Below are 25514 nucleotides of genomic sequence, written 5' to 3' on the forward strand. Positions count from 1 at the left end.
CAGTCAGGGCTTCCTCAGAGCCAGAGAGGAAGGGTATTCGGGAATGGAATTTGGCTTGGTTAGGCAAACAGTAAAATTAAAAAACTCGACGGCCACGCCCACTGTACGAATGGAGGCCAAGAGGCACCACCTCCGAGTTGGAACCATCTCTGGCAGCTGGAGTCTGGGACGTGGCGTGGCCCCTGGCCCCCAATCCCCCTCGTTCTGGGGTGAGGGGTAGGGCAGGAAACAGTAGCTCTCAGGAGTGGGGGGATGTCAGAGCAACCTCCTTCCCCACATGGTAAAAAAAAATTACTAAAAAAGCACCCAAAGCTTAATAAAACTAAACCTCCCCGGCAGGGAGGACTGGGGGCATCCTGCTTCCCAGCAGAACGCCTTGCCTGGCAAAAATGTGTAGAAAAATAAAATTAAACTTTATCCCTGAATGACAGAGTGAAGGCCCTTCCCCTGCCGTCGCGAGCCTCCCCACACGAGTCTCAGAATTCAGAGGCTGCTGCTTCCTCCTGAAGTGGCACGAACGCGTGCACTGACACACGCACGAGTGTGCACGCACACACGCACACACGCACACACACACACACAGCCCCACACCTGCGTCCAGGGCCCAGGGCAGCGGGACGGGGATGCTGACACCCACAGGCAGTCTCTCATTCCTCACGGCATCTTGAGGGTCCCTGTGCCAGACTGAGACCCACCCTTCCTCTTCTCGGGGGCAGGATGGGACCCCAGCACAAGGGCAGGTGTAGGGGGCAGACCTGCCGTATCGGTCGGAAGGGCAGTGGCAGGACCAAGGGGCGTGGGGTAGGAAGCAGGCTGGCCACAGTGGCCTGGAGACAGAGGTCGCGCTGAGCCCACCACGACAGCAGAATGCTGAGGGTGGGCGTGAGGGTCCAGTCTCATCAGAGACCTGCAGGCTGAGGGGGTCAAACAAGGCCCCTGTGGACAGTGCATGAGGGAGGGGCCTGGAAATGGGGCGGGGCGGGCCCTGGGTAGTGCTCTCACGGCTGCAGGGCTGCTGCCAGGGAAGGTCACCAGAGGTAATAAAATGGGGACACAAGCAGGGAGAAGTGAGTCTGGGGGGTGGTGCTTACATGAGTCCAATTGGGCCCCTGAGACCCAGGAACTCTGAGGGGCCCTGGGCAGGAAACTCACCTGCCCGCCCAGGAGAGCCAGAGGGAAGGCGTCACCCACAGCCCACAGGAAGGGGCAGGACAACGGCAAAAGATGCCAGCCCTCAACGGGGCCTGCCAGGGGAGGTTTATCCTCCACCCGGCTGGAGACCTCCCCTCCCTCCTCCCCCAGGGAGCCTGAGGCGGCCCACGGGACAGAGGGGTACAGTACGAAGATGTAATCACAGCCCGCGGCTGCGGGCTCAGGGCCACAGCTCCTGATCCCGTCACAGCAGTCGTGGCGTTCCCGCCAGGCAGGGCTGGATGGTGGGGAGGGACCCCAGGGTCATGCAGCCCCTCGGGGACCCCTGGCTTCAGGATCAGAGCGTCAGCACCAAACACACAACTGATGTCAGCCAAAGAGGTGGGCGGGGAGGGCTGGGACCCCCAAGACCATGCCCAGCCCCGCAGTCTGTTAGGTGGGGAGAAGGCTTCCGGGAACAGGGCTCCCTCTGGCGAGGTCCAGGGCCCTGGAGAAAAGGGCGGAGGCGGCAGCCCCTCGAGGAGGGCTGAGGCCGGCAGTGGTGGAAGCGGCATGCACCTGGGCGCACCCTCCGAGATTCTCTGGGTGCCGGGAGGCTGCGGACCGCGGGTCAGCGCAGGCTCTGGTACAGGTAGGCCGAGGTGAAGAGGGCGTTGACAGTCAAGCTCACGGCCAGGAGGCCCCGGATCAGCGAGGGGGCTAAACGACCTTCCAGAGAGAAAACGAGAGACCTGTGAGCAATGTGGGGCTGAGGCCCCGCCCCCAGGGAGGCTCTCCTGGGCTGAGGCCCCGCCCCCAGGGGAGGTGCTCCTAGACTGAGGCCCCACCCCAGTTCTTTCGGGGCACCCAGACGCCTCTCCATCTGAAAAGACCCAGGAACGTGGGGTCACTTAGTTAGATTCTGACTCCTTTTTTTTTTCGGCTGTGCCCCGCAGCTTGTGGGATGTTACTTCTCTGACCAGGTATTGAACCCGGGCCCTCAGCAGTGGAAGCGGAGTGCTGACCACTGGACCACCAGGGAATTCCCAAGTCCTGACTCCTTGAAGATGCCTCTCTTCCTGACCCTGTGCCACCAGGCAGGTCCCGGGCTAGGGTGGTACACACCTGCACCTTGCCATGGGGTACACCAGCTTTACAGACAGGACAGGACGAGTACCCTGCCCAGGCCTCAAAGGCGGTAAGCTGCTGACTGGGGTCCCCCACCCCAAGCTGATGCTGCTGGGTCACATCCCAGACCCCACCTGATTTGGGAGCAGCGCCCATTTCCAGGAAAATCCTGTCAACATACACGTCTCCCACCCACCTGGAGGGGGCACCAGGAGCCGACCGCTGGGCTTTACACTGAACTGGGATCTGACGTCACAGCCCGCCCCCATCCCACAAGCAGAGGAGCCAGGATTTGAACCCAGGCAACTCAGTGCCCTGCACAGCCTGCAGCCTCTGCACTGGCCCCAGGGCGCCCACGCTGACACCCTCCTGGGGAACTTTCTCCAAATGTGAAAGTGTTCTGCATCTGTTCTGTCCAGTCAAGCAGCCACAGGCCACACGCGGCAGTGGAGCGCCTGCAATGCGGCTGGTGCAGCTAAGCAAGTAGATTTTTATTGTTGTTACATTTTAACTGTTAGGTGTAAACAGCCGCCTGTGGCCAGAGGCTCCTGTAAGAGCGCAGATGCAGACCCTCATCTGAGTGGGGAGGCTGCCACAGACGGGGGCCAGGAGGCCTCGGGTGGGCCGTCTCACCCTCTTCTGTCACCCAAGAGCCCTCGAGGGGCTGTTCTCGGACAGCTCTCAGGAGGCGGCTGCAGACCTGGAGACCCCGTGCTCCCCTGCCCCCCTCCCGCACGTCACACGGGGTGCAGACCTCGCCAGGTGGGGGCCTCCTCCGCGCACCCTCTGGTGGTGGTGTCCACCACACAGGAGGACGACCGGGACGAGTCGTCCTCTTTCTTGATAGAGCGGCTGCTGCACGTGCTGCCCCCCTCCGGCGCTGACTTCATGTCTGCAGGGAGAAGGGGTGTTTCAGTGGGAGCTCATGGCTCACCCCCAGGGACAGACGCGGGGCAGCTCCACCTCCAATCCCAGGATGGTCCTCAGATGTGGCCGGCCAGCCAGCCCTGCCGGTCCCAACTTGCTCGGCCCGCCCCAGGCAGTGGGCAGTGGGAGGCCAGGTCCTCATTCAGGTCCTGTCTGTGTAGCTGCCATGAAGGGAGCTGGCTTTAGATCAGGAGCAACAAACTCAAACACCGCCAGGCGGTAGAAGACGACGGCCACAAGCGAGGCTGTGGAGGGGGCAGGTCGGTGGGGCAGGGAGTGGCAGAGGCTGGGGCGTGGGACCTCAGCCTGCCCTTCTACCTGTCTGGCCCAGCGTGGCCAGATCTTCTGATATAATACGAGACACAGGAAATCCACACATTCATGTGAAAGTTCTAGATTTTAAAGGTTGAGGCCTAATTTTAAAAATTCTAAAATGCTTTGCGGAAAAACTTCATTTGAGCAAAACAAAAACATCTGCAACCAGATGCGGCCTGATGCATTTCTGACCATCCCAAGGGACAGAGGAGCCTCCAGGTCAATTGCAAAAGAAGAAAATAAAATCAGCCAAAAAAGGGCAACGTCCTGGAGGGTTCAAGGTCACCAGAAGCCAGGCCAGCCAGGCCAGGGACTTGGGAGAGTGGCCACACAGTCAGATAAGAGCCAGGACAGGCCCCGTGTGACCTCTTGACGGTGTCCCCACCGCTGCACACTGACCAGAGGCCTCCCACGGCCCGCTGGGCTCTCCTGCCTCTGAGAGGGCGGTCAGAGGGCCGTACCCACGCTGTGCTTCGTGTCCCGCGCCGGCTGCCTCTGCGGGACGGCGGGCGGCTCGATGGTGAAGAGGCTGCCGTTGCGGGGCGAGTGTTCATCGGAGCTGCTGGGGGTGTTAGGGGCCTCCCCGGGGGGCGATGGGAACAGCAGCAGCTTCTGCCCCTTCAGGTTGAGCCGGGCAGGGCTGATGAGCGGCCTGCGGTGGCGCAGGGAGCCAGAGCTGGAAGCCACGGAGCCAGCCACGGAGGGCGCTGGGGAAGGGACGGGGGAGGAGGGGCAGCTCCCCGACAGCAGAGAGAAGTAATCTGGAGGGTGGGAGGGTGACAGAAACAAAGATGACAATATCGTGTCAATGTCTGCTCTGGTTATAGGACCGGCTGTGGTCCTGGGGCTCTTTCCTGTATTGACCCAGGGAGAAAGGCGAGGCTGGGCCTAGACTGGGGGGCAGAAGGGAGCCCTGCTGAGGACTGAGGTAGGAGGGGCCTGCACCCCACCAGGCACCCGAGAGAGGGGAGAGGATCCCGGAGCCTCAGCCATGCCCCCTCTGCCCCCTTCCCCCTGACTTCTATCCAAAGCCCCTGGTTCCTCCCTCAGCTGAGAGCAAGGCCTGGGGAGAAACCAACCCTGGAGACCTGAGGTCAGCGACCCTGAGCCTCGCTGACGCCGGCACCCCCAGTGCCGCCTCCCTCTGTCACCACTGTAAGGACAGCAGCATCGCAGCTGATCCTAGAAACTCTCACGCCCACTTCCCGGAAGAGGAGACTGAGGCACAGGGCGTGAAGCACTTGCCCAGGGCTGCACAGCTGGGAGGCACAGGGTTGGGGTTTGAACGTGACCCCCTCTGGGGGCCCGTCTGACCCCAAAGCTCACGCTCAATGCGGCTGCTGTCCCGCCCTGCACACGCTCTGGAAACGCCGGCCCATGCGCTGCCCTGCCTCAGGCGGCTTCCCGGTCACTCCTCTTGGCGTTCTGTCCTCCTCACCTGAAACCGGAACCTCTCTGGATCGGGACACCTGAGACGGTGGGCGGCTCCCACTGAACAGATAACCTGAGTCTGGAGAGGAAAGAGAAAGGCAACACAGGTCCCTGCGGAGACAGGGCCCCGGCTCCAGCCCCCTCCCCCCCTCGCTCTGCCAAGACCGTCACCGTGTGGAGTTTTCACGAGGGCACGTTCCCGCCTCGCGGATGAGGAGGCCGAAGCCCACAGCAGGCTGCACGGGAGGTCGCGTCCCGGTACCTGACCTGCGCCTCCTTTGCTTCAGCCGTTTGGAATCCTGCCCTGCTCCACTAACCGGTCGCCTGACCCCCCCGCGCTGGGCCTTGGTGCGCAGAGCCCGCTGCCCCTCCCTCAGCCAAGTGCACCCCAAGGGCAGGGGCTCCATCTCACGAGCCCCTTGGTCCCCCAAGTGCCCTGCTGACAGCCGAGCGTGGAAAGAGCCGGCGGCCTCCACGCGCCCGCGTGGGGGCTGCTGCCCCACTGCCCCAAGGGCTCTGAGGGGTCCGTCAGGCACAGAGCCCCGCCTGCCCCTTCCACCCACCGGTCCGGGGACACAGACCCAGGTCAACCCCCAAGTGACTGTGTGAGGATGGCCACGTGGCCCAAGCACAGCCCGAGTCCTTTCGAGAACTGGGGAGGGGCCTTCCTGCTGGGGCTGAGCTGCAGGGACGCAGGGGTGAGGCCTGCAGCGAGAGGTGCAGAGGCCAGTAGAGCAGAGAGAGAGACGGGAAGACGGACCTGGTACTGCGCCCGCGCCCCGGACCACCAGGGCCTCCTGACACCTGAGCCAAGGACCCGCCCCAGCAACGGAGACTCCGGGATCCCACCTGAGACCAGCCTGCGTTCCACAGAACTGCTCTGCCACCCTCGGGGCAGGGGGCCTCCTGAGCCCTTGCCTCGGGCCTCCCAGGGCAACCCGGAGGCTGCCTGTTGACACAGAGAACACTCTTCTGGGGAAGGGCCCAGCTTCCGGGCCCTCCAGGTCCCTGGGTCCAGGGCATTCCATGTCCACTCTGCTCCCCTCCCCCTGGCTCCAGCTGCTGTTCACGGAGGGCCCGCAGAGGCCCTGTCCGTCAGCCCCAAGGCCTGAGCTGCGACTCGCCGGCCACGGGCTCAGGAACTCTGCTGAACAGCCATTTTCAGAGGAGGGCAGGCGGCAGCCACCCTCTGCCAGCAACACGGCTCACATTCGGTGACACAGAAGTCCCTGGAGTCCAGGTCTCCGTACGGCTCGGGGCTCTCACCCCTTCGATCCCAGCCTGAAGGCCTCAAACACTACCCACCGCTCAGCTCACGAGCTGTGTCCAGCGAGCCGTGTCTCCTGCACTGTGGCCCACCCTCTACCTACGAGGATGCTGGACTGCACACAGCAGACGCTGGGCGAGTCCCGGAGGGAAACAGGTCCAGAGGGGTGTCGGACTGGAGGGGGAGCCCCCTGCTTGGGGGAGCTGCTCAGGGGCGTAAGAGAGACACTGCACGTCAGCAAGCCCGGCTTAACCAAGATGCCGCCCACCTTCCTAGAGGCTGGATCCTGCCGCACAGCCCCGCACCCCAGGCCGCACCCCGAGGGTGAAGCAAACCCCGTGGGCACCGGGTGGCTTCCCAAGGTGAGGAGGGTCGTCACGGAAGACCCTGCTGGGGAAGGGGAGGGATGAGACAAAGCCTCCGGTGACAGGGACCAGGTGCTGGTCACTCCGGGGCTCCATAAATGTAGCAGACCTGAACCGAATCCCTGCCCTGTGGACCACACAGGAAGGCCAGGGGCAAAATTCCCAGTCCCCAGAGTCTCAGAACAACGGCAGTTAATAATAAGGGTGAGAACGGTGATAAAAGACAGAACCCCACGGGAGGGGACACGGACCCACCGGCTGCCTAAGCACGTTAAATCCACCACCCGGTTTAACCCTCATGACCACCCATGGAGTGGGTTCCACCACTGGCCTCAATTTTGAGGGCAACTGAGGCTCAGCATGGTTAAGCCCGTTGGCTAAGGCAGCCCATGAGTGGACACAGCAGGGTCTGAACCCAGTTCCGCCCGTCTCTAAGCAGAAGCACCACCACCCACCCCGGGCTCAGCCAGAGTCCCCGAGCCCGGCTGCCCCCAGCCCCGCGCTGCCCACCACGGCCCGAGCGCCACTTACCTGCTCGCGTCAGAGAGGGGATGGTTCCCAGTGAGAGGGCCCGGCTGAGGCGGCCGGGCAGCGAGGAGGGCGAGGCCCGGCGGGGAGACCGGAACAGCTGCTGGTTGGCAAGTGGCAGGAAGCCGGGCGGGGCGGGGATGAACAGAGCCGGCGAGGGGCCTGCGACGCTTCGGCAGGGGACGGCCAGGCTGGGGCCGGCGGGGAAGAGGCCGGCAGAGTCTCCCGGGAAGTACCTGCGAGAGAGAGCCCAGCGGGCATGGGAGAGGGGACTGGGTCAGCCCCGGGGGCCCCCGGAGCGGCCTCCGCACGGCGGGCCCCCTCCCCTCCCACGGTGCGAGGTGGGGCACGAGTCGGGGTCCCAGAGGAGGCGTGTGTTAGTTGCAGCAGAAAAGCAGTCCGACCACATTCACGCCATTAGGAGCGGGTGGCTGGGAGGCGCCAGCGTGACCCACCCCTCCCGGCATGCCCCCTCCGATCCCCTCAGCCTCACAGCAAACTAGGTCCACTACGAGTCTCGGTATTAAAGTGACACTGTCGCCCTCACCAGCCTCACGCCAACCCTTCACCTCGAAGCAAAAAACGCCCAGCCCTGTGCTGGCCGCTCAATTGGGCCGACGGCCTTGGGCTCCTCCGCGCCGCTACCCGCTTGGTGCCCAGAGCCTCCCGGCAGCGGCCGAGCTCGGGGAGCCCCTGCTCCCCAGGGCCCGACCCTGGGAGTCCTGCCGCTGCCCTCTGGTCTCAGACACTCCTCGAAAGCCCCTGGAAGAGCGGGGCGGAAGGCAGCCAAGCTTGGGAATCTCAGGGAAGAGGCTCTGGCCGGACACCAACTTGAACTTAGAAAGACCCGTAACGATCGCAAGGCTGCCCGAAAGACGGAAGGTGACAGTGTCTCTTTAACTCGAGAACGGTACAGATCACACGACAGGACCCGGTGGCCCCAAGCCAGAATGTCAACCATGCTTCTGATTAAGGCAACCGATTACAGAGGGGGAGGGACAGAGACAGTTAATACATGATTAGTCCGCCGTCTGGACGGAGCTGCGGGAGGTCCAGCCTTACCTCGGTCCCCAAGGGACAACTGAGCCCATGGATAATGTGCCGACGGACGGGCAGGCTGGCTCAGTCCCTGCAGCAGAGCCGGGGGGCTGCCTAAGGTACCTACCCCGTGCCCACCACGACCTTGAGCTCGGGGCACCGCTGGCCAATATCTCCACGCCACTGATTTCCCTATTTCTCATCTCTGCCCCTCTCTTTAAACAAGTTTTATGAGGAAAGTGTGGGGTCAGCTGACGCCCTCCTGGAGAATCGCGTGGCCTCCTTAAAGCCTTCCAAAGCACCAGGAAACCACCTGGACTTCAGAACCAAAGCCGGGGCCCAGTATCTGGGGGACACGGGGAAATCAAGCAAATCTACGGCAGAGTCTGGGCAACCTGGCTGGCCCCAGGCTGGACGCGCCTGCATTCCACCCGCTGACCCATCCTGCCTAAGCCTGTCTGACCCCTACACCTCCTTTCCCCCAAAACGCCTGCGGAAGGTTCTGCCTCTAAATACAAGATACGATTTTGTGCTGTCATTTTAGAATGACATACCGTTTGGCAGGACAGACGACCTTGAGGAGTGGCCTGCAAGGTGGGGGGACACTCAGCACGACAGTGAAGGGCGGTGAAGGTGCGCTGGGACCTTTGGCCAACTCGCTCCAATCACGCACAAAGCCCCGCCCCCTGCTGGGGCCTGCACCTCCCAGAGGACCCCGTCTGCCCTGTGCAGGAGCAGCCTGATGAGGGCGGGGCACGTGGGCCATGGGGGCGGGCACGCCCGGGCCCTTCCAGCGGGCGGCAGCGCGACTCTGCCTGCGCTGGGCTTCCTGTGCCGCCCCACCGGGCAGCCCACAGGCCAGGTCAGGCCGCGAGTCGGCCGAGGGCCACCTGCAGTAATCGGCAAGTAAGAGGAGAGGGTCCAAGTCAGGCTGCAGGTTTCAGAGGTGGCCAGCTGGGCCCAGGAGAAGCTGGGTCTTCTCAGCCCTTTCCTACGCTTCCCAGATCCTGCTCACACCTGGCGCTGCCCCAGAGCTTATAACCTGAGTCTCTCATCCGCCCGGTACAGGTGTCCCAATCTCTGATGCTACTAAAAATGGTGGCGCCGAGGGGGAGACGGTTCTGTGGTCTGACCCTCTCACTGGGACATGCAGTGGCATCACTCAACTAGCAGATCCTTGTGAAGCGCCAAGCGTGAGCCCTTGTCCTGGTTCCGCAGAAGACAGGCCCCAGGAGGCCCCTGTCAAAGGAGCCCCATCTCCGCCAGGCTGCCGAGCGCTGCACGGGGACCGACACTTCCTCTGGCGAGGCCCGCCCAGACCGCCTGTGCCTTCAAATCCCATCTCAGAGAGGCCCCGGCCCGGATCCAAGTCTGTGTGTCCGCCGGGACACAGGGGCTCCAGCGAGGGGGCGGGCGGCTGGCTGCACTGCCTCCCATCTGACACTGAGGGGAACCTTTGATTTTCCAAGCCAACCCCAGGCCAAGCCGGGAACAGGAGAGAGGACTGCATTTTAAGCAGCAGTTTATGGAGACGAGGAGAAGCACGAGCCAGCAGGGCGCCCGAGGATGGGGGGCCCTGAGCCACTTGGTGCCCACGCTGCCAGCTCCCAAACCTGGCTCTGGTGGGCACCCCCGTCCCCCGAAGCCCCCGCCCCCGGCACAGAAGCCTCTGAAGGAACGTGAAAGAAAAAAACCAGAAAAGACGTGGTGCCTGACGCCCACCGGTCAAAGCAGGGCCCCGGAGGCATTTATTGAAAATACAGCATCAAAAACACTACATCTATGGCCGGGAGTTGCGGTTACAGTAATTGGAGGATCACTAGACAATCATCCACGTCTGCACAAGAGAGGACGGGACACTCGGTGACAGCTGCAGGCAGAAGGGACACGGGCCCCTCCCGGCGGGCTCCTGGGCACGCGTTACGAGTGAGCCTGCTCGGCCTGGGGCGGGGACCCCAGAGCTGGAGGGAGAAGACGGCCCCTTGATCCCAGATGGTGACTGTCGTCCCCAGCGGAGGGGAGAGAGGCCCCAAGCAGGGCCGACACGTTCCCAGGTAATAAGCCACGATCCCAGTGGTGCCCGCACTTCCTCAGCTGTCGCCAGTAATGTCGGAAGGTGCTGGAATATGCTCTACGTAATGAAACTTTAAGGGACAGGTGGGTGATTTTAAAACATCACACCAAACACTAAAGAGGCCAGGAAGCCTTCCTCGATGAGCTCCATCTCAGTGACATGAAGGTGTCTTTCCGTCCCCACTAGAGGGCAGGAGCGACATCTGCTCAGCAGGCTCCTGGCCAGCAAGAGAGCTGGTTAGGGTTGTTATAAATAATTTAACTTAAATACACACGTACACACAGATGTCCTGCTTCTACTCAACACCAAGAAAAACAGTAATTAGCATCGCGCTGCCAGCTTCCTTGAGAACGGGAGATTCCAGAGGGCAGGGCACGCACAGCCAACAGACACTGGCTCCCTGCCTGGCGCCCGCCGCGCCTTTTCCCCGAGGCCGGCGGCCGGCCAGCCCACTCCCCCTCTGCCTCGCCAGCGCCCTTCCATCTCACGCTCCACCCGGGCGCTCCCCACCCGGCCGGCGAGGGGTGAGTGGCGAGGGGTGGCCGCCTCGGAGCCCGAGAACCCGAGGACGGAGGGGCCTGGGCACGACTCCTGTTCCCCGGGGGCTCTGCGAGGGGCCTGAGCCGGGCACGCTCCACCTGCCCCTCAGGCTCAGCCAGCTGGCCGCCCTTTCCTGAGTGTGACCCGCACATGCGTGTGATCCGCTCTTGCCTTCCCTGGGCTCCCATGTGTACAGCGGAGGGGCTGGCACACTTGGGGCCACACCTGGAGGGGGCTCGTGCCTGCAGTGAGGAGTTGCAGGACCCAGGGCCCTGGAGGGGCGCACGGCCTTGGTCCAGCCTCCTGCCACGGCCCTGGGAGGGCAGCCCCCAGGCTGGGAACTGCCTCCAAACGTGGACGGCACGTCAGCCTCCAGAGCACATCCACACCAAGGTCAGCACTCAGGGGCCCTGGAGAGGGGTCCAGCTCTCCACCCACAGGCAGTAAATAGGCTGGCACAGCAGGGCCTGGCCCAGGGAGAGCGAGGCTGAAGGCCTGTGGGGTCTGCGGCTGCCCTACAGGGAAGTGGGAAGCAGGAGCTGTGGTGCCCTCCCTGAGGGGCTCTAGGGGCCAGGAGGAGGGCAGTGACAGGCCAGAGAGGGACAAGGTGACAATGACCTGGTGTCATGGGCCTGCGTGTCCCTTGGGCTCCTTACTCCAGGCTAACCTTGGGCAGTTGGGACATTTCCCAGGCATCATGCTGGAGGAAGGGGGTGAGAGGAGGAAACTGGGGACACCCCTGGTATGGGGGGAAGGGAACAGGGCCAACGAGAGCAGTTCAGGTCCCGCGCTGCCTGCCAATCAGGGCCGCCTTGGCCCAGGAAGCCTGAACCCCAGTCCCTGCAGGGAATGAGTGGAGGGCTTGGCCATAACGGTTGGGGTCCTGCCTTTCGAGGGCAGAACCCAGGGGCTTCCCAGGAGAGTGGGCAGAGTGTGTGTGCCCAGGTTCTGCCTATCTGGCTCACAGTGGTGCCCAAAAGATAGAGAAGTAAAGGAGAGAGTATTTAGACCTTAGACCTCCCCCCAGCCTGGGCCAATTCTCACCACGGCCTGGCTGTTAAGATATCTGCTGACTACAGGAGAGGCAGGATTTCCTCCTGTCCACCTTGAGAAAGGCCTCCCCCCACACACTCATGGTCAAGGCCTGTCTGAGCCTAAGAACTGCACTCTCCATTCCTGGGGAAGGAGGCTGAGGGATAACAGGGTCTCAGAGCAGGGAACCCAGGGGGCAGCCCTGTCTCTTCCTGGTTTCACCAGCTCCACGGGGCTTACAGGGCAACGGGCAGGACCAAAGGGACAGACCAGAGAAGCGACGGTGGGACGAGGTAGGGGACTCTGCTCTGGCCCCGGCTCAGCACCACCTGCCCATGCCAAGCAGCCCACGTGGTCAGGCCATGCGGCCAGGGCCCACCCTGCAGCCACCACCACCAACCCATGTCAGGGGGCCCAGAGGCGGGGCAAGGTGAGAGGAGAAGCAGGCAGCAGGCCTGCAACCCTCTTCCCGTGGTGTCAGAGCCAGGAAAAGGGCCGTGGCCAGTGTGGGGTGCCTGGAGCTGCCAGCAGGAAGCCACGGGTCAGAGGCAGGCAGCATGGGCGCTGCCCGTGTTCCAGGCTCAGGACGGTGAGGGGGTCTTTGGCCAGAGGTGGAGGCAGTGAGCAGCTAGAGAGCACTCGGTGGGCTGGGGGCCTGGGCTGGGGAATGGCTTGGTGGAGCCAGAAAGGAAAGGGGGGCAGGCCTGACTCCTCGGGGAAGTGGAGGGGCTGGGCCAGGACCGGGGGCCCTAGGCTGGGCAGGGCCGGAAGTGAGGCAGGTAAGAAAGATGCAAGACAGAGGGGCACTGTCTGCGCTGCGGGCAAAGCCCTGGGCCTGTCCGTCCGTCTGTCCTCCCCCCGCAGTCACTGCTGCTTCTCTGACCTTCGGGGCCGGAATCTCCGTGGGCCCGTCGCCTTCCTCGTGGCCACAGCTGCTGTGAAGCCCACCAGGCAGCACAGGGACGTGGTGCTGAACTTGAGCGTGTCCAGCCAGCTGGGCGAGGCAGCCTGCAGGTACTGCTCGGCCAGGTGCAGCGCCAGCAGCAGGGCCCACAGGCCAGTGGAGAAGGCGTCGATCCTCCGGAGCCTGCGGGGAGAGCGGGAGTGAGGGCCCAGCGAGGCGGGATACGGCGACCCCTCCCACTCTGCCACCTTCATCCACCCCCAGCCCTGCTCAGAGGACAGAACCCAGGGCCATGAGGAGAGCGTGGGCCTCTGAATGCCGCTTCCAACAGTTACAGGCCGCATGACTCCGAGTCAGTGCTTCTCTGAGCCTCAGTGTTCTAGTCTGTACGATGGGGCTAAGAAACCTCCCTCAGAGTCACTGGGAGATGATGTGGACACCGTTCGGTACAGGGTCTGCAACCGCACGGGGAAGCAGAGCAAAGGCCCAAGGGCGCCCACTCGACCCTCCAACAGCCCGTGAGCCAGGTTATCGTCAGCCGACTGTGCAGATGAGGAGTCTGAGGTGGAGCAGCGAGGCGGTGTGGCCCCAGTGGCCCCTCAGAGCCCCGCCCCTCCAGCCTGGAGCTTTGCTCCCACCATGCCCCGCCCGCCTGCCCCCCACGCACCTGAGGCGGCCGGCCAGCAGCATGGCCAGCAGGCAGGTGAGCAGGCCCAGCCCCACGACGCCCATCTGGTGGCTCTGCCCAAAGGCCCAGGCCTCGTGCAGCTTCTCCGCCGCATGCTTGGGCAGCAGGCCCAGCAGCTGCCGCCAGCCCTCGGCCCCAGGGGCTGTGCTGTTGTCAGGCGGGGCCGAGCCATTGCTACCAGGTGGCAGGGCCGGGGGCAGGGGCGCCCCCGGGGCAAAAGGGTTGCTGGTGCCGTACAGCGCGGTGGTCAGCAGGAAGGCGCAGGCCAGGAAGGCGAGGGCTCGGAGCACGATGACCTGGAGCGGGGCCTTCACCACGGACGAGCAGAAGCTCTGGGGGAGGGAGGGAGGGAGGGAGAGACTGGTCGGCAAGAGGGACAGAGCCACCAACACCCATCCTGGTGCCCACTCTGTGCACAGGGGTCTGGCCGGGGCCCACCTGCCGAAGAACCCACCAGTTCCTGATGATCAGAGACGCCCTAAATTCTCACACCCTCTTGGCTTTGTTTCTGGTTCACCACTGGGTCCCATTATTCTGTCTCACTTCTGGGCCGTCACCCCACTGCGAGCTCCTGTGTGGGGAAGAGCTGTGCTGCCACATTCTCTACAGAAATCCTTTTGAAGTGATGGTGACCTCTTCTTTCAAGTACGTTTTTTTCAATCGTTTTCAAATTCTCATAAAAAATTCCTACTGCGGCTCTAACTGGAATTGTAATAAGTATACAGATAACTCTGGCCAAAATTAAGCTTAAAAAAACAGCAGTAAGTTGTTCAGTCTGGGAACATGGTGGAGAGGAGGAAAGCAAGGGTCAGAGCATCCCACTGTGCAAGTGGGCGTGTGGCTGGCGCGTGGCTGTGTGGTCGGGGGCCTGGCTGCAGACTGGAAACCACACACCAACCAGTCAGCGAGATGGCCACAACCAGAAGGCACCTCCGGGGACCCAGGGGGTGGGTGGGAGTTTCTTTGGGGAGGATGGATTTTACTTCTAAACCCACTTGCTACTTATATCACATTTTTTTAAGCCAGGATATTCCAGCATCTGAGTACAGTGATAAAAATTAACAGTGGTTTTAGCCAGCCAGTCCTGGGCTCAAATCCTGGTGACACCACACACCAGGTACGTGGCCCTCCGCGAGTGACTTAACCTCCCCAAGTCTGGTTTCCGTGGCGCCTTGGAGAGCACCCACCACGAAGGCGCTGGGAGGAACCCACACAGGTGTTGGCAGGTGCCCAGGCTCAGCAGGGCAGCTCAGAAACCCCTGTCACGCACGCAAATAACTAACATTCTCCTTAGGACCCCTGGTCCGCTCCGTGTCTGGGGACAGGTTGGGATGTGGCCCCACGGGACAGTTGCTGCCCCAGGGAAAAGGGCCTCAGCTCTGCAGAGCTGCCCCCCAGTCACTGGCCCAGCCCTCTGGGAAGGGGTTTCCTGCACAGACCCCAGGGCTGGGATGCCTGGAGTGCCCCATGGACGCCCCTCGGACCTGCGTGTGCGTCTGGTCGGCCTCCCGGCGCTTGAACTGGTGGCTGAGCAGCAGGGCGCGCAGCTGGCGGTTCTGGTGCTTGATGTAGTGCTCGACGGCCGCCTGGCACGGCCGGCACAGCTTGTACATCTGCTCCAGGTGGTGCCGGTACACCTCGATCTCCTCGTCATATCTGCCCTGCGGAGGGAGACAGAGGCTCAGGGTCTCCAGGGGGCGACCGTGTGCAAGTCGTCCCCAATCTGCACCTGCTTCCCCCGCTGCCCAACAGGACAAACGGCTGGGAATAAGGGGCCCCCAGAGGCCGGGACACAGCAGGGCCCTCAGCTGACAGCAGACACTCCAGCCAATTCTGTCGCTCCGAAGGACGCACGTTGAGGCCAGAGTCTGGGACGTGGCCCCTGCTTCAGGCCCTGCTCCCGGACTCCAGAGCTCCAGGAAGGCAGGTGACCCACGGGGGAAGGTAGCTCTGGGCTGACACCACCTGGACGCGGGCAGATGGACAACCCAGAGGTGGGGCTGCCTCCGCCCTTAAGCCCAGTGGTCTAGAAGACACCGGAGAGCCCCTGGCCGGGCCAGGGCCCTAGCAGAAACCAAAGGGCCTTTACGTTTCAGGAACAGCCCAGGAGACTCGAGTCCCCTCCCACCCCTCCTCCCCCAAGAGACGCAGCAACAGGCCCCTCCCTCCCTGCTTCCAGGGGAGGGTGGGAGGGTTATCAGTTTCATCTCTTGCTGGGACTGAATGTGCCAGAAGAGGTGCCCTGGCTGCCTCATCGCACATGCCTGCCCTTCTCTCTGCAGCCTCCCTGCCTCTCCCCTCCCAGCCCCAGCTCACCTCCATTTCCCTCCCTCCCCCACTCCCAGGCTGGGCCTTGGGAAAGTCAGTGTCTCTGGGCTTCAGCTGGGATTTTCTCCTGAGATCACAGAACCCCCAGAATGGTTGAGGTGACACCAGCTAGATGACAAGGCTGCTGGGCTCCACGGTGGACCCGGGGGAGGCAAAGCCCTAACACCAAGCCTCTCGGCAGCACCTGTGTCCCCTCCTCTCCCACAAGCCGGGACATCGTCTACCAACTCCAGAGCAAACTGCCCGCCAGCCAGTGGCTAAGACTGACTCAGAGGGACACGGACAGGATGGTCCAACAGGGCCCCAAGCTGGAGCCCAAGGACCCTACCTCCCCCTACCCAGGGACAAAGCCCTCTGGGCTGGCAGGAGCTGGGCTTTCCACGATGCTCCCAGGCTTGGGGCCCCCAGAGCAGTGACACGAGACAGAAAGAGCGAGAAGCGAGTGGCAGCTGAGATGGACTAGATCACACACGCGGAACACAGGGCCAGCACGGGGCTGGGGTGAGGAGGGGCCTCCCCTCCACTGCTCGAACCCCCAGCCCCTCCCACACCCGCTCACCTCGTCGCGCGGCGAGAAGGCGGCCAGTTGCTTGATCTTGGTGGTCTGGTGGTGACTGCACCGCCGGCACAGCAGCACCTGGCTGCTCACCCACTGTGGGGGCTGCATGGGGGCTCGGGGGCCGGGCGCCCCGCTCACCACGTGGTTCAGGTGCTCCAGGTACTGGGCGGGGATCGGCTTGTTGTAGTCGCCGTTCTGGGGGGGGAGGAGGACTTGAGTCAGGGGAGCCCCTCCCTACGGGCAAGAGCCTCCCCACGGGTTCGGGCCAGGCGCCGGACGGAGGGCCCGCGTGCCCGCACTCCACGGAAGTGGACCGCTAACACTCCCTTGCTCTACGTGCAACGCAGAAGCTCTTCTTCCAAAAACACTTCACGGGAACCCCCAACACAGGAGATACGCTGAGGGTGCAGCCTGGACCCCGCCCCTGCCCACACTCCCGCCTGGTGTCCCTCCTCAGGACCCAGCAGGGGCTGGCACAGGGGTCGGCCAACTCTGGCGGTGGGCTGGCTGCCCACGTCCGTGAGTAAAGCTTTCCTGGGCTTATTCACAGCCACACGCGCTCACACGTCTGTGGAGGCTCTGCAGTGCCGAGTGGTCACAAGAGACCGTGCGGCCTGCAAAGCCTGAACCCCTCACTGCCCGGCCCGCAGAGAGCCTGCCGACCCCGGCCTGGGGCAAGGCAGAGACTGGGCTTCAGAGCCAGAATGATCCGGGTCTGAACCCAAACCTGCCAGTTTCAGAGCTGGGACTTTGCACAAGTCACCCTAGCTGCCCGAGCCTGTCTGCTCCTCCTCAAAGGAGGGGCCCAGGGTCAGGGCCCAGGGCCCGCAGGTCCTGGATGGGAGGGCCGCACCTCCTGGAAGCCGTTGTACTGTTCGCAGTGGGGGCAGTCCCAGCAGTTGCGGTTCCCATAGGGCACCACCGTGTCCTGGTTGCAGAACCAGCAGTTGACGACGGTGTGTGTCGGCTTCATCCTGTGGACGAGCAGAGTGGAATCAGCGGGAAGACCTCCGTACCCATGTGACAGGAGACCAGGGAGAGCATGTGGGAAGCGGGATGGGGACCCCAAGCTGGAGATGCAGGCAGGCGGAGGAGGACAGGACGCTGTGTGTCCAACGGCAGGACCTGGGCTTCTCCTTGGCCTCTGAGGCCAAGCCTCCCCCGAGCTGGAGAGGCACCAAGAACCCAGGGCCAGCCAGGCCACGGGGCCGACAGGGACCAGGCTCTAGGACCACCCTCCACCCCCGCAAGGCCCGCAGACCTGGGCCTGTTCCCAGGATGCGGAAATGGTGCTCCCTGGGGAGTTTCCAGAGGGAAGGCACCTCCTGGGCTTCACAGAAGTCCCCAGGAGAGCGAGGGCCAAGGAGGCCAAGGGGTAGGGACTGCAGAAGGCTGCTCAGCCTGGGGCCACCCCTCCCCAGCAGGGGGACAGGACAGGCTGGCCACAGTGGCCCTTGCCAGCCACATGTGTGCTGACAGGTGGGGTGTGAAGGATAATCCCAGCCCAGACACCGACAGATCTGTGCTCTAGGGCCGTCCATCCATCTCCCTGGCTGTTGGGGGTGTGTGTGTCGAGGGGGTTGGGGAATGGACATGGCAACTACCAAGCAAACCCCTCTAGTCCCAAGAATCTAAAACAATGTGGGCAACAGGTGGCAGCTGCTTGAACCCTGGGGTCCTGGCCTTGCCACTCCTGTCTCCCTACTCACCCCCAGAGTCCACCTCCAGCTCTGGGGGTGCCGCCTGGGCCTTCGCTGGGATGGGCAGCCATACCACACACGGACACCCCTACTCTCCACAGGACAGCACGGCCCCAACCTTCTGCGAGCCAGAGCCCCCGGCTCTGCCACCTTCTCCTCTCCCAGCCTCGGCCCGCATCTGCAAAGTGGGAGCGATCACAGAACCAGGGCATCTGCGTGTTACAAGGACCCAATGACACAAGACACGTAAAGGTGCTTCGCGACGCAGGGCGCTGGCTGTCACTACCCTGTCCCCGGGACTGTCAGGGGCCTGGAAGAAAGGCTGGCCCCCCGGGAAGCAGAGCTGCTGCTTCTGACACTGCTGATGCTTCCCGGCCTTGCCCTTCCACTGACCGTGGGCAGGTTACTAGAGTTCTCCAAGCCTCAGTCTTCTCACCTGTCGACTGGGGACAAGACATGTCAAGTGTGGGAAGCGCTTACAGTGCCCAGCTAAATACCCATAAATGACAGCTTACATGGGGAGGGCAGGGGAGGGGAGGAGAAAGCCCGGACAGAGACAAGGACATGAAACCAGACCTTGCAGGGAAGGGTCCCAGGGTCCACAGAGGGCACCTGCAGCTCCAGTTCAGGCCAAGGGCCTCAGAATGGACGACAAGGGACCGCACGTCTTCAGCATCACTGAACCACAGGGCAAGGCCCAGAAACAGCAGCACTGGGCAGCGCGGCTCGTGGTCATGGTGTGGCCTTTGGGGAAAGTCCTTTCTTTATCTGGCCAAGGGGGATAATGATAATCTCTGCCCACAAAAGGCTGCCGAGGGGCTCGGACGGAAGGCACCTCCTGGGCTTCACAGAAGTCCCCACCCCAGGAGAGCAGCTGCCACCTGTCGCCCACATTGTTTTAGATCCTTGGGACTGGAGGCGTTTGCTTGGTAGTTGCCACGTCCATTCCCCAAATGAGGGAATTCAGGAAAGCGCTGAGCTGGGCAGGTGATCAGCGGAGGCATTTTGACAGCTTCACCGGGCTTCAGGCAAAGAGCAGTGGAAGGAGGCGGCTAGCGGTATGGGAACCTGCTCTGCTGAGAAGCCGGCACTTGGCTTTCTCTTTGTTAATCTGTACCTGCTTTACAGGCTTCTCTGTTAGAGTGCACAGTGCTGCGTCCAAAGGGGTGATGAGGCAGGCCGGAAAACCTCTCCCCTCTGCCCCCAGGTCCTGCTGTCCTCGTGATGGGTCCCTCTGCCCCCTTCACCCCAGAAGCTCACCGCACCACACCCCGCCTCTGGAAAGAAGCCAGCAGGAGAGCTGGCAGCCCACGAATAAAGAGAGATGGGAAGGGAATAAAGACGACCGGTGGCAGGCGAGCAGGAACTGAAGCTTTGGGCCAGGGGGCCAGGGGGCCAGGCACGAAGCCCCTCCCGCCCAGGAAGTCATCATTTCTACCCTGAACCTCCAGCTCTGTTGCTAGGGAAGTGAGCCTGGCCTGGAAGGAGGTGGCAGGAAGGGGAGGCTGGGGATACGTCCTGGTCCCTGGGCCAGCGGCTCTGGCTTGGTAATCCCTGCCCAGGGTTGGCGGGGTGAGGGTCCTCTCTCGCGGACAGGGCAGCTGCCTGCCACCTTGGCCAGATGGGGTCCCCGCGCCAGGAAGTCACCTCCCACAGCTCCCAAGGGGTGAGCCCTGAAAGCGCGTGCAGGCCTGTGAGCAGCAGACGGACCAGCAAAGCTACGGGGAGCTGGGTGTGAATGTCGGCTCCCCAAGCACCAGCGCCGCTGCCGCCTGCCGGAAGCGCCACACGTCAGACACGTGGATGAAGTGACTCACATTCGCGGGCTGCGCTTGACGGCTGACCTCACAGCTCGTACGTACTGTCCCCACAGCCACGGCGCGGGCCTGGCCTATGGGCCTGCACCCACCTCTACCAGGCCTGATGCAGGAGCCCTTGGGTCAGCCTACTCTGCGCCCGCTTAGCCGGGGTTCTGCTGCTGCTCAGGGAAAAGCCCCTCCAGCCCGCTCCCCTCCTACCCCTCACCCGCTTCTCCCGCAAGCCAACAACCTCCATCCCCAGTGAGGCTCTGGGTCAAACCACTCTTCGTGGTGGACAAGATCTGAGGGGACAAGACAGAATGTCCCTGTGACACAGGCAGGAGCAAGTTAGGTGGGTCCAGGCCAGGCCACCTCAGGTGGAAGGCTGGGCCCCAGAGGGTGAGCGGCCGGGAGGGTCTGGAAGGTACTCACCCAGCTCCTGCTACCTGTGTGCTGAGCTCTCTCAGGCTCTGCGGGGGTTGGAGGAGGCCTGAGGCAGCCAAGGGCAGGATGGGCCCCTGGGGGGGAGCCAGGGGCAGCTGCATGCTCTCGAACCGTCCCTCCACAAGCCCCAAACCCACAATGGGGAAGAAAAGATGAACACAGGCCCCCAACAATGGTATCACCCCCTCAGCCCCACACACGGACAGCTAGTTACAACAGAGCTCATGCCCTGGCATCCCGCCGTGCCCTACAGGTCTGGTGGGAGCGGGGGGTGTCAGTTCTAGCCCACCACTGGCCCACCTCTCTGAGGGCTGCAGCTCCAGGCCCTCGGTCCAGGACCCTGCCAGGGGGTGGGCACCTGCTGTGAGCCCAGCACTGTGCCACATGGAAGAGACACTGATGGGGATCAGTCCCTGTTGGGGGGCGGGGGGGTGCTCAGAATCTGGGGGAGGCCCATGCGTCCACCAGTCTCTGCCAGGCCCTGAGAAGTTCCCCGAGAGGGTCTGGCACACAGCCTGTGACCCTGGGCACCACGTGCTGGCCTGGCGGGGTCTGGAAGATGGTCTCTGAGAGTCAGGTTGGTTCCCTTGGGGGCCGAGAGGTCAGCCTCCAGCAGGGCCCCGAGGGGATCCCAGGACAGGCTCATAGGCGAGGGGTCCTTGTCGGACCCCACATGGCTCCTCACTTGCTCCTCTGTGCCCTGAGTGTTGTCCGATCCACCAGAGAGAATCCAAGGAGCAGGCTCCTGGGCAGCGGGACAGCGGCACCAATGTGCAGCTCAGTGCCACCAGGACCCAGCGGGCCTCCAGCCGCCCGCGCCAACCTCAAGGCGAATCACACTTAGGCCCACAGCAGTCCAGCCAACACCAAGACAGAAAGCCCGGATCCGCCCTCGGTGGACCACACCGGTCCCTCAGCACAGCGCCGGCTGGGCACACGCTGGATCGCAGGGAGGCAGAGATGAGCGAGGCTCTCCACTCCTGACCCGGACACAAGGACGAGAACAACGACCTCACAGGGCAGCTGGTGACAGGTGCAATAGGAGAGAGCCAACAAGTGGTGCATTTGCCGTCACCCTCAAGAACGGGTTTACCGGCCAGCAAGGCAAATGAGCAGGTGGCCCTCAAACAGATGGACTGCGGACAAGGGGGGCACCACCCGGCATGCGTGCGGAGAGCAGGGTCCCCCCAGCCAGAGTGCGCAGCACCAGGAGAGCCTGGCAAGAGGTGAGCGGGAACCAGGGACCCTGGACGCCAGGCCGAGGCTTAACTCTTTTACCTGGGAGGCTGCATCCTCTCTGTTCCCAAACACCAGAAAGTGGACAATCCGATAACCACCTACGGGGGCCTCCAGAGGTCTTGAGTAGGGATGTGATGGCAGGAGATGGATACGATGGCAAGCGGCAGAGCCTGGGGGTGGGAGTTTGGGTGGGGGAGGCACAGGAAGCCACCAAGACTTCCTGGGTACAGGGCGCGCCAGCCTGGGGAAGTGTAATTGGGGCTTCCACCTGGCCTCCTATGGGTGCAGAGTGACAGCCAAGTTGCTCAGTGAGGACCCAGAGCACGAGGCTTGGTTAGGAGCTGAAGGGCCAGAGTGAGGCAGGGCTCTGCCGTTTAGCAACTTGGTGTCATAGGGCAGGAAGCCCAATCTCCCTGGGCCTCTGTTTCCTCATCTGTAGAATGGGGCCAACAGCAGCTCCTGCCCCACGCCAGGTCATAACACACAGTCCGGTCAAGAGGACTCCGCGGGTGGGAAGCCAGGGTTGGCCCTGCCGGAGGCTCTGGGGACCGCAGCCCTTCAGAGAAGCGGGCTCTTCCCCCTGCTCCCCGGCCGATCCTCCGTCCAGGTCCCTCCATCGCTGTGCTGAGCCCCCAAACACCCAGCCGGCCAAGTCCATTTCCAGAAACAACTCTCCTCACATGCCCTCCCCAGGGTCATTCTAAACCCACGCTGTGGCCAAAGCCATTCCTCACTGTCACTGTTTCCCCCACAGAGGAGAAGGGCTCAGCCTGGTCTTGCTTCTGAATCGTGACAGTGGCTAATTTATGACCCCCAGACAAAAGCCAGCGCTCTGGTAGAATCTCAGAGCCTCCTGGGAAAGGGCTGGTCCTTCTCAATCAAAAGGTCCCAATGCCACACGACGACTCTGGTGTCACGCCACACTGGTACCCTCCTGGCTCCCCTCGAAGCAGCTCACCCAACACTGCACCAAGGCCTCAGACTCCTGTCTCCGGGAGCGGGAAAGCTGTGGCTGGCAGCCCTGGTGGGGAGACGGGACCCCCAGGAACAGCGGCAGCACAAGACGGGAGCTTGAGGCACAGTGAGCAAACCCAGTGCGAATCTAGCCACACCAACACAAGTGAGAGCTGCAAAGCCTGGACACAAGACCTGGCCCAGGCTCTGGTCCTTGGGCTGACATTCCCTGCCCCCGGTTAACTGGGAGGCAAACCGGGCTCTGGACACACCTCTGCCGTCGACACGCTCTGGGAATCTGAGCAACAGCAGGTGGCATGCACCTCTGCACCTCCGTTCCCTCGTGCATAAGATAACTGGTTTGAACCAGCTGGTCCGGCAAGCCCCTCCAGCTTCCAAATTTTGGGCAGAAGCTGGGACACGCAGAGCTGTGCGTTGTCAGGGACCCCTGAGGCCACCCCCTCCTCAGCCTGCCAGTCTGGCTCATCCTGCAGACACAGCTGATGTCCCTCCTACCCCTTCCTCCCCCAGGAAGCCTGTGACTCAGTCGCCCTCACTTCTTTTCCCTTTGGGTGAGAAGCAGTACACGGTGGTGGCTAAGGAAGAACAGACATGCCTTCCAGGTTCAAGTCCCAGCTCCCCCACTTGCTGCCGAGTGACCGTGGGCAAGTTCCTTCGCTTCTCCCACCTAAGAGCTGCGCTTCCACATCCCCTGCTGAAGCTACAAGCCCACCCATTCTGTCTCCAGAATGTTCTCACAACCCCACCTTTCTCCCCTATCCCCTGGGAAGGTGGATCAAGTGGGTTGACAGTGGGGCTGCCCCTGAGGTCCTCCTGAAGCAAGAGGCCATTAAGCTTTTATCCCTGACCATGGAGACCAGCTGTGCACAGTGGGGTCAGCATGATCTCGGAGCCAGGGTCGGGGGTGGGGAGCCGCCACTGAACCCGCTGGGCAGCCCAGCCCGGTTTAAACACCTCTGAAGTATGTCAGGCTTGCCTGCTCTTGGAGGCTGTGGAGCCCGGGGGTCAGGGAGGCAGGCTCCAGGGTCAGGATACTTCAGCTCACACCCTGACTCGTCTAATTAATAACAATTTATGTAGCTCTTTTGTCCCTCAGCTTCTCTAGACAGAGCAGGGGTTGTGACTCTGAAATGGGCTTATGTGAGATTAGAACAACGCCCGAGACAGCGTATGCGGCTCAGAAACTACCGGTCGGTGTTCACGCGACCCAACGTGCCCCTGAGGACCAGGGATCGGGGCTCAAGACGGAAAGGAGCAAGGCCCGACCCCCGCTCGACGCTCCCGCAGGGTTTGGGGGCCCTGCAGACCCTGCAGCTGGGCCAGCGCAGATCTCCGCGGGGGAGGAAGTTCGTACGTCAAGCGCTGGCTGTCCCCGCCCGCCCCACATTCCTGGGGTCCCCCAACCCACTCCTCAGCCGCTTCCCGACTGGGGATCCCCAGTCCGGTTTTCCTTCCGGGGGCGGGGCGTGCACAGTGGGTCTCGGCGCGGGGACACACGGGCCGGGCCCCACCGCCGCGCCGCGGCCTCGCCGCGCTCACGGACAGCGAGGCGCGGGCGGCCCCGGAGCCGGCGGGCTTGGGAGGACAGCGGGCGGAGGGCGGGTGCGGGGGCAGGGGCGCGGGTGTGATACTAGCCGGCCGCATGGGCCGCGCGCACTCACCTCCGTGCGATGCGGTAGAGCAGCACGCCGGCGGCGGCGCACGCCGTGACCCCCAGGCCGCCGGCCAGGCCGGCCGTTGGGTAGCGGGCCAGCAGCGCGCTCATTCCCTCCATGGCTCCTGGCGCGGGCGATGGGCTGTGGGCAGCGGCAGGCGGCAAGCGGTAGGCGGCGGCGGTGGCGCTGGCGGCTGGGCCGAGGGCCGCGGGCGGGACGCGGAGCGGCGGCGCGCGCCTCCTCCCGCCGTGACCTTCGCCGCTTTGTAGCCGGCGCGGGCCCGCCCCCTGACTCGGCGCGCTCCCGCCTCGCAGCCAATCGGAGCGTGGGGCGAGCCTGGTGGGCGGGGCGCCGGCGGAAGTCGCCGTACCGGCCAGAGCGCGCCCTCCCGCGGCCGGAGCGGGGAGGTGGCGCGGGGCCCGGCCCGGCCCTTCTCCGCTCCCGCTTCGCTCGCCAGGCGCCCCAACTTCAGCATCCCGGGCTAATAAGTCTTTCCCCGGCTAGTCCTGTCTTCCCAACGCCTAGCCAAACCGGGCCTATGCGCTCGACGCTGTTTTACGGCAAGTCGGAGCTTCTTAAGCCGCTTCCACTGAAGCCACTCCAATGGTCAAAAAATTAGTTTGCAGAAACATGAACCCCGCCCACTCCTGCCATAGGGAGGAAGGTAACTAGATCATGGGACAGCCATGCTACGGAACGTAATTCAACTATTAGAATGTCAGAGCTATAGGTATTGGCCTAGAGGGATGAAACACTTAAAAAGAAAAGCAACATGCACATTAATTTTGATAATACCTAAGTTTGAATAAACTCCTATAATATGTGTATGTTTATTGGAACAGACGATGGTTAACATTGAACTGCAAACAGCTACCTCGGGGGGGTGAAGATTCACTTCATGAAAGTGTTTTAGTATTATTGGTTTGTGCTAAATTACTTATATAACTTAAAAAAAAAAGAAGCTCAAGTTGGGAATATTTGTATTTAATTCCACAATATCTATTTCAGTGTTTCACAACTATTCGTGTTTTTTGAGGTCAACATTAGAATCCTTACCGTCCTGGACAGTGATGGGTGATTTAGCAGCAAATGTTTCCTGTTTCCTGTTGCTGGTTCATCTGTCCCACATCCTAGTCCTGTGCCTTCACCAGGAACTGCAGACAAGGGAGCAGGGCACGAAGCCTGGGCAGTGATGAGAGTCTGCCTGGACGCTCCACTTTCTTGTAAGTTAAGTGTCAGAGTAGAGGCTTTCCTTTGCTTCAGTTCTGCTTTCACCACAAATGAATGAATAGCAGTGAAGCTTCCCTTCAAAATGTGAGGCGTTGTATTTAAGCACCATTCTCTTTCCAAGGAAGATTGTCTGCAGAACGTCCCACTCAAAGGAAGGGCTCTGTGATCTATGTGGACAAAGAATGCACCCAACAGTTCTGTCCTGGGCCTGGCTAGA

The 25514-nt window shown here is 62.6% G+C and overlaps 1 protein-coding gene across 2 annotated transcripts; it reads right to left on the reverse strand.

The window, feature by feature from the left end:
* Window positions 1-1762: 1762 nt before the first annotated feature.
* TMEM201 (transmembrane protein 201) lies at window positions 1763-24206 on the reverse strand (the record flags this gene model as incomplete). Of its 2 annotated transcripts, none has more annotated exons than XM_082660703.1 (11): window positions 24074-24206; window positions 17109-17229; window positions 16256-16450; window positions 14853-15029; window positions 13348-13700; window positions 12660-12863; window positions 7096-7328; window positions 4940-5011; window positions 3963-4208; window positions 3014-3151; window positions 1763-1860 (listed from the first exon to the last, which is right to left on the reverse strand). In XM_082660703.1, the coding sequence occupies exons 1-11, from the start codon at window positions 24184-24186 to the stop codon at window positions 1763-1765; spliced, it is 1950 nt and encodes a 649-aa protein (XP_082516829.1). In that variant the 5' UTR covers window positions 24187-24206. The 2 variants fall into 2 exon arrangements, with proteins under 2 accessions (XP_082516829.1, XP_082516828.1); XM_082660702.1 differs by having other exon boundaries at window positions 3963-4262.
* Window positions 24207-25514: the final 1308 nt, after the last annotated feature.

Source organism: Grampus griseus (assembly GCF_964374135.1).
Source record: "Grampus griseus genome assembly, chromosome: 1".
Classification (NCBI taxonomy): domain Eukaryota; kingdom Metazoa; phylum Chordata; class Mammalia; order Artiodactyla; family Delphinidae; genus Grampus; species Grampus griseus.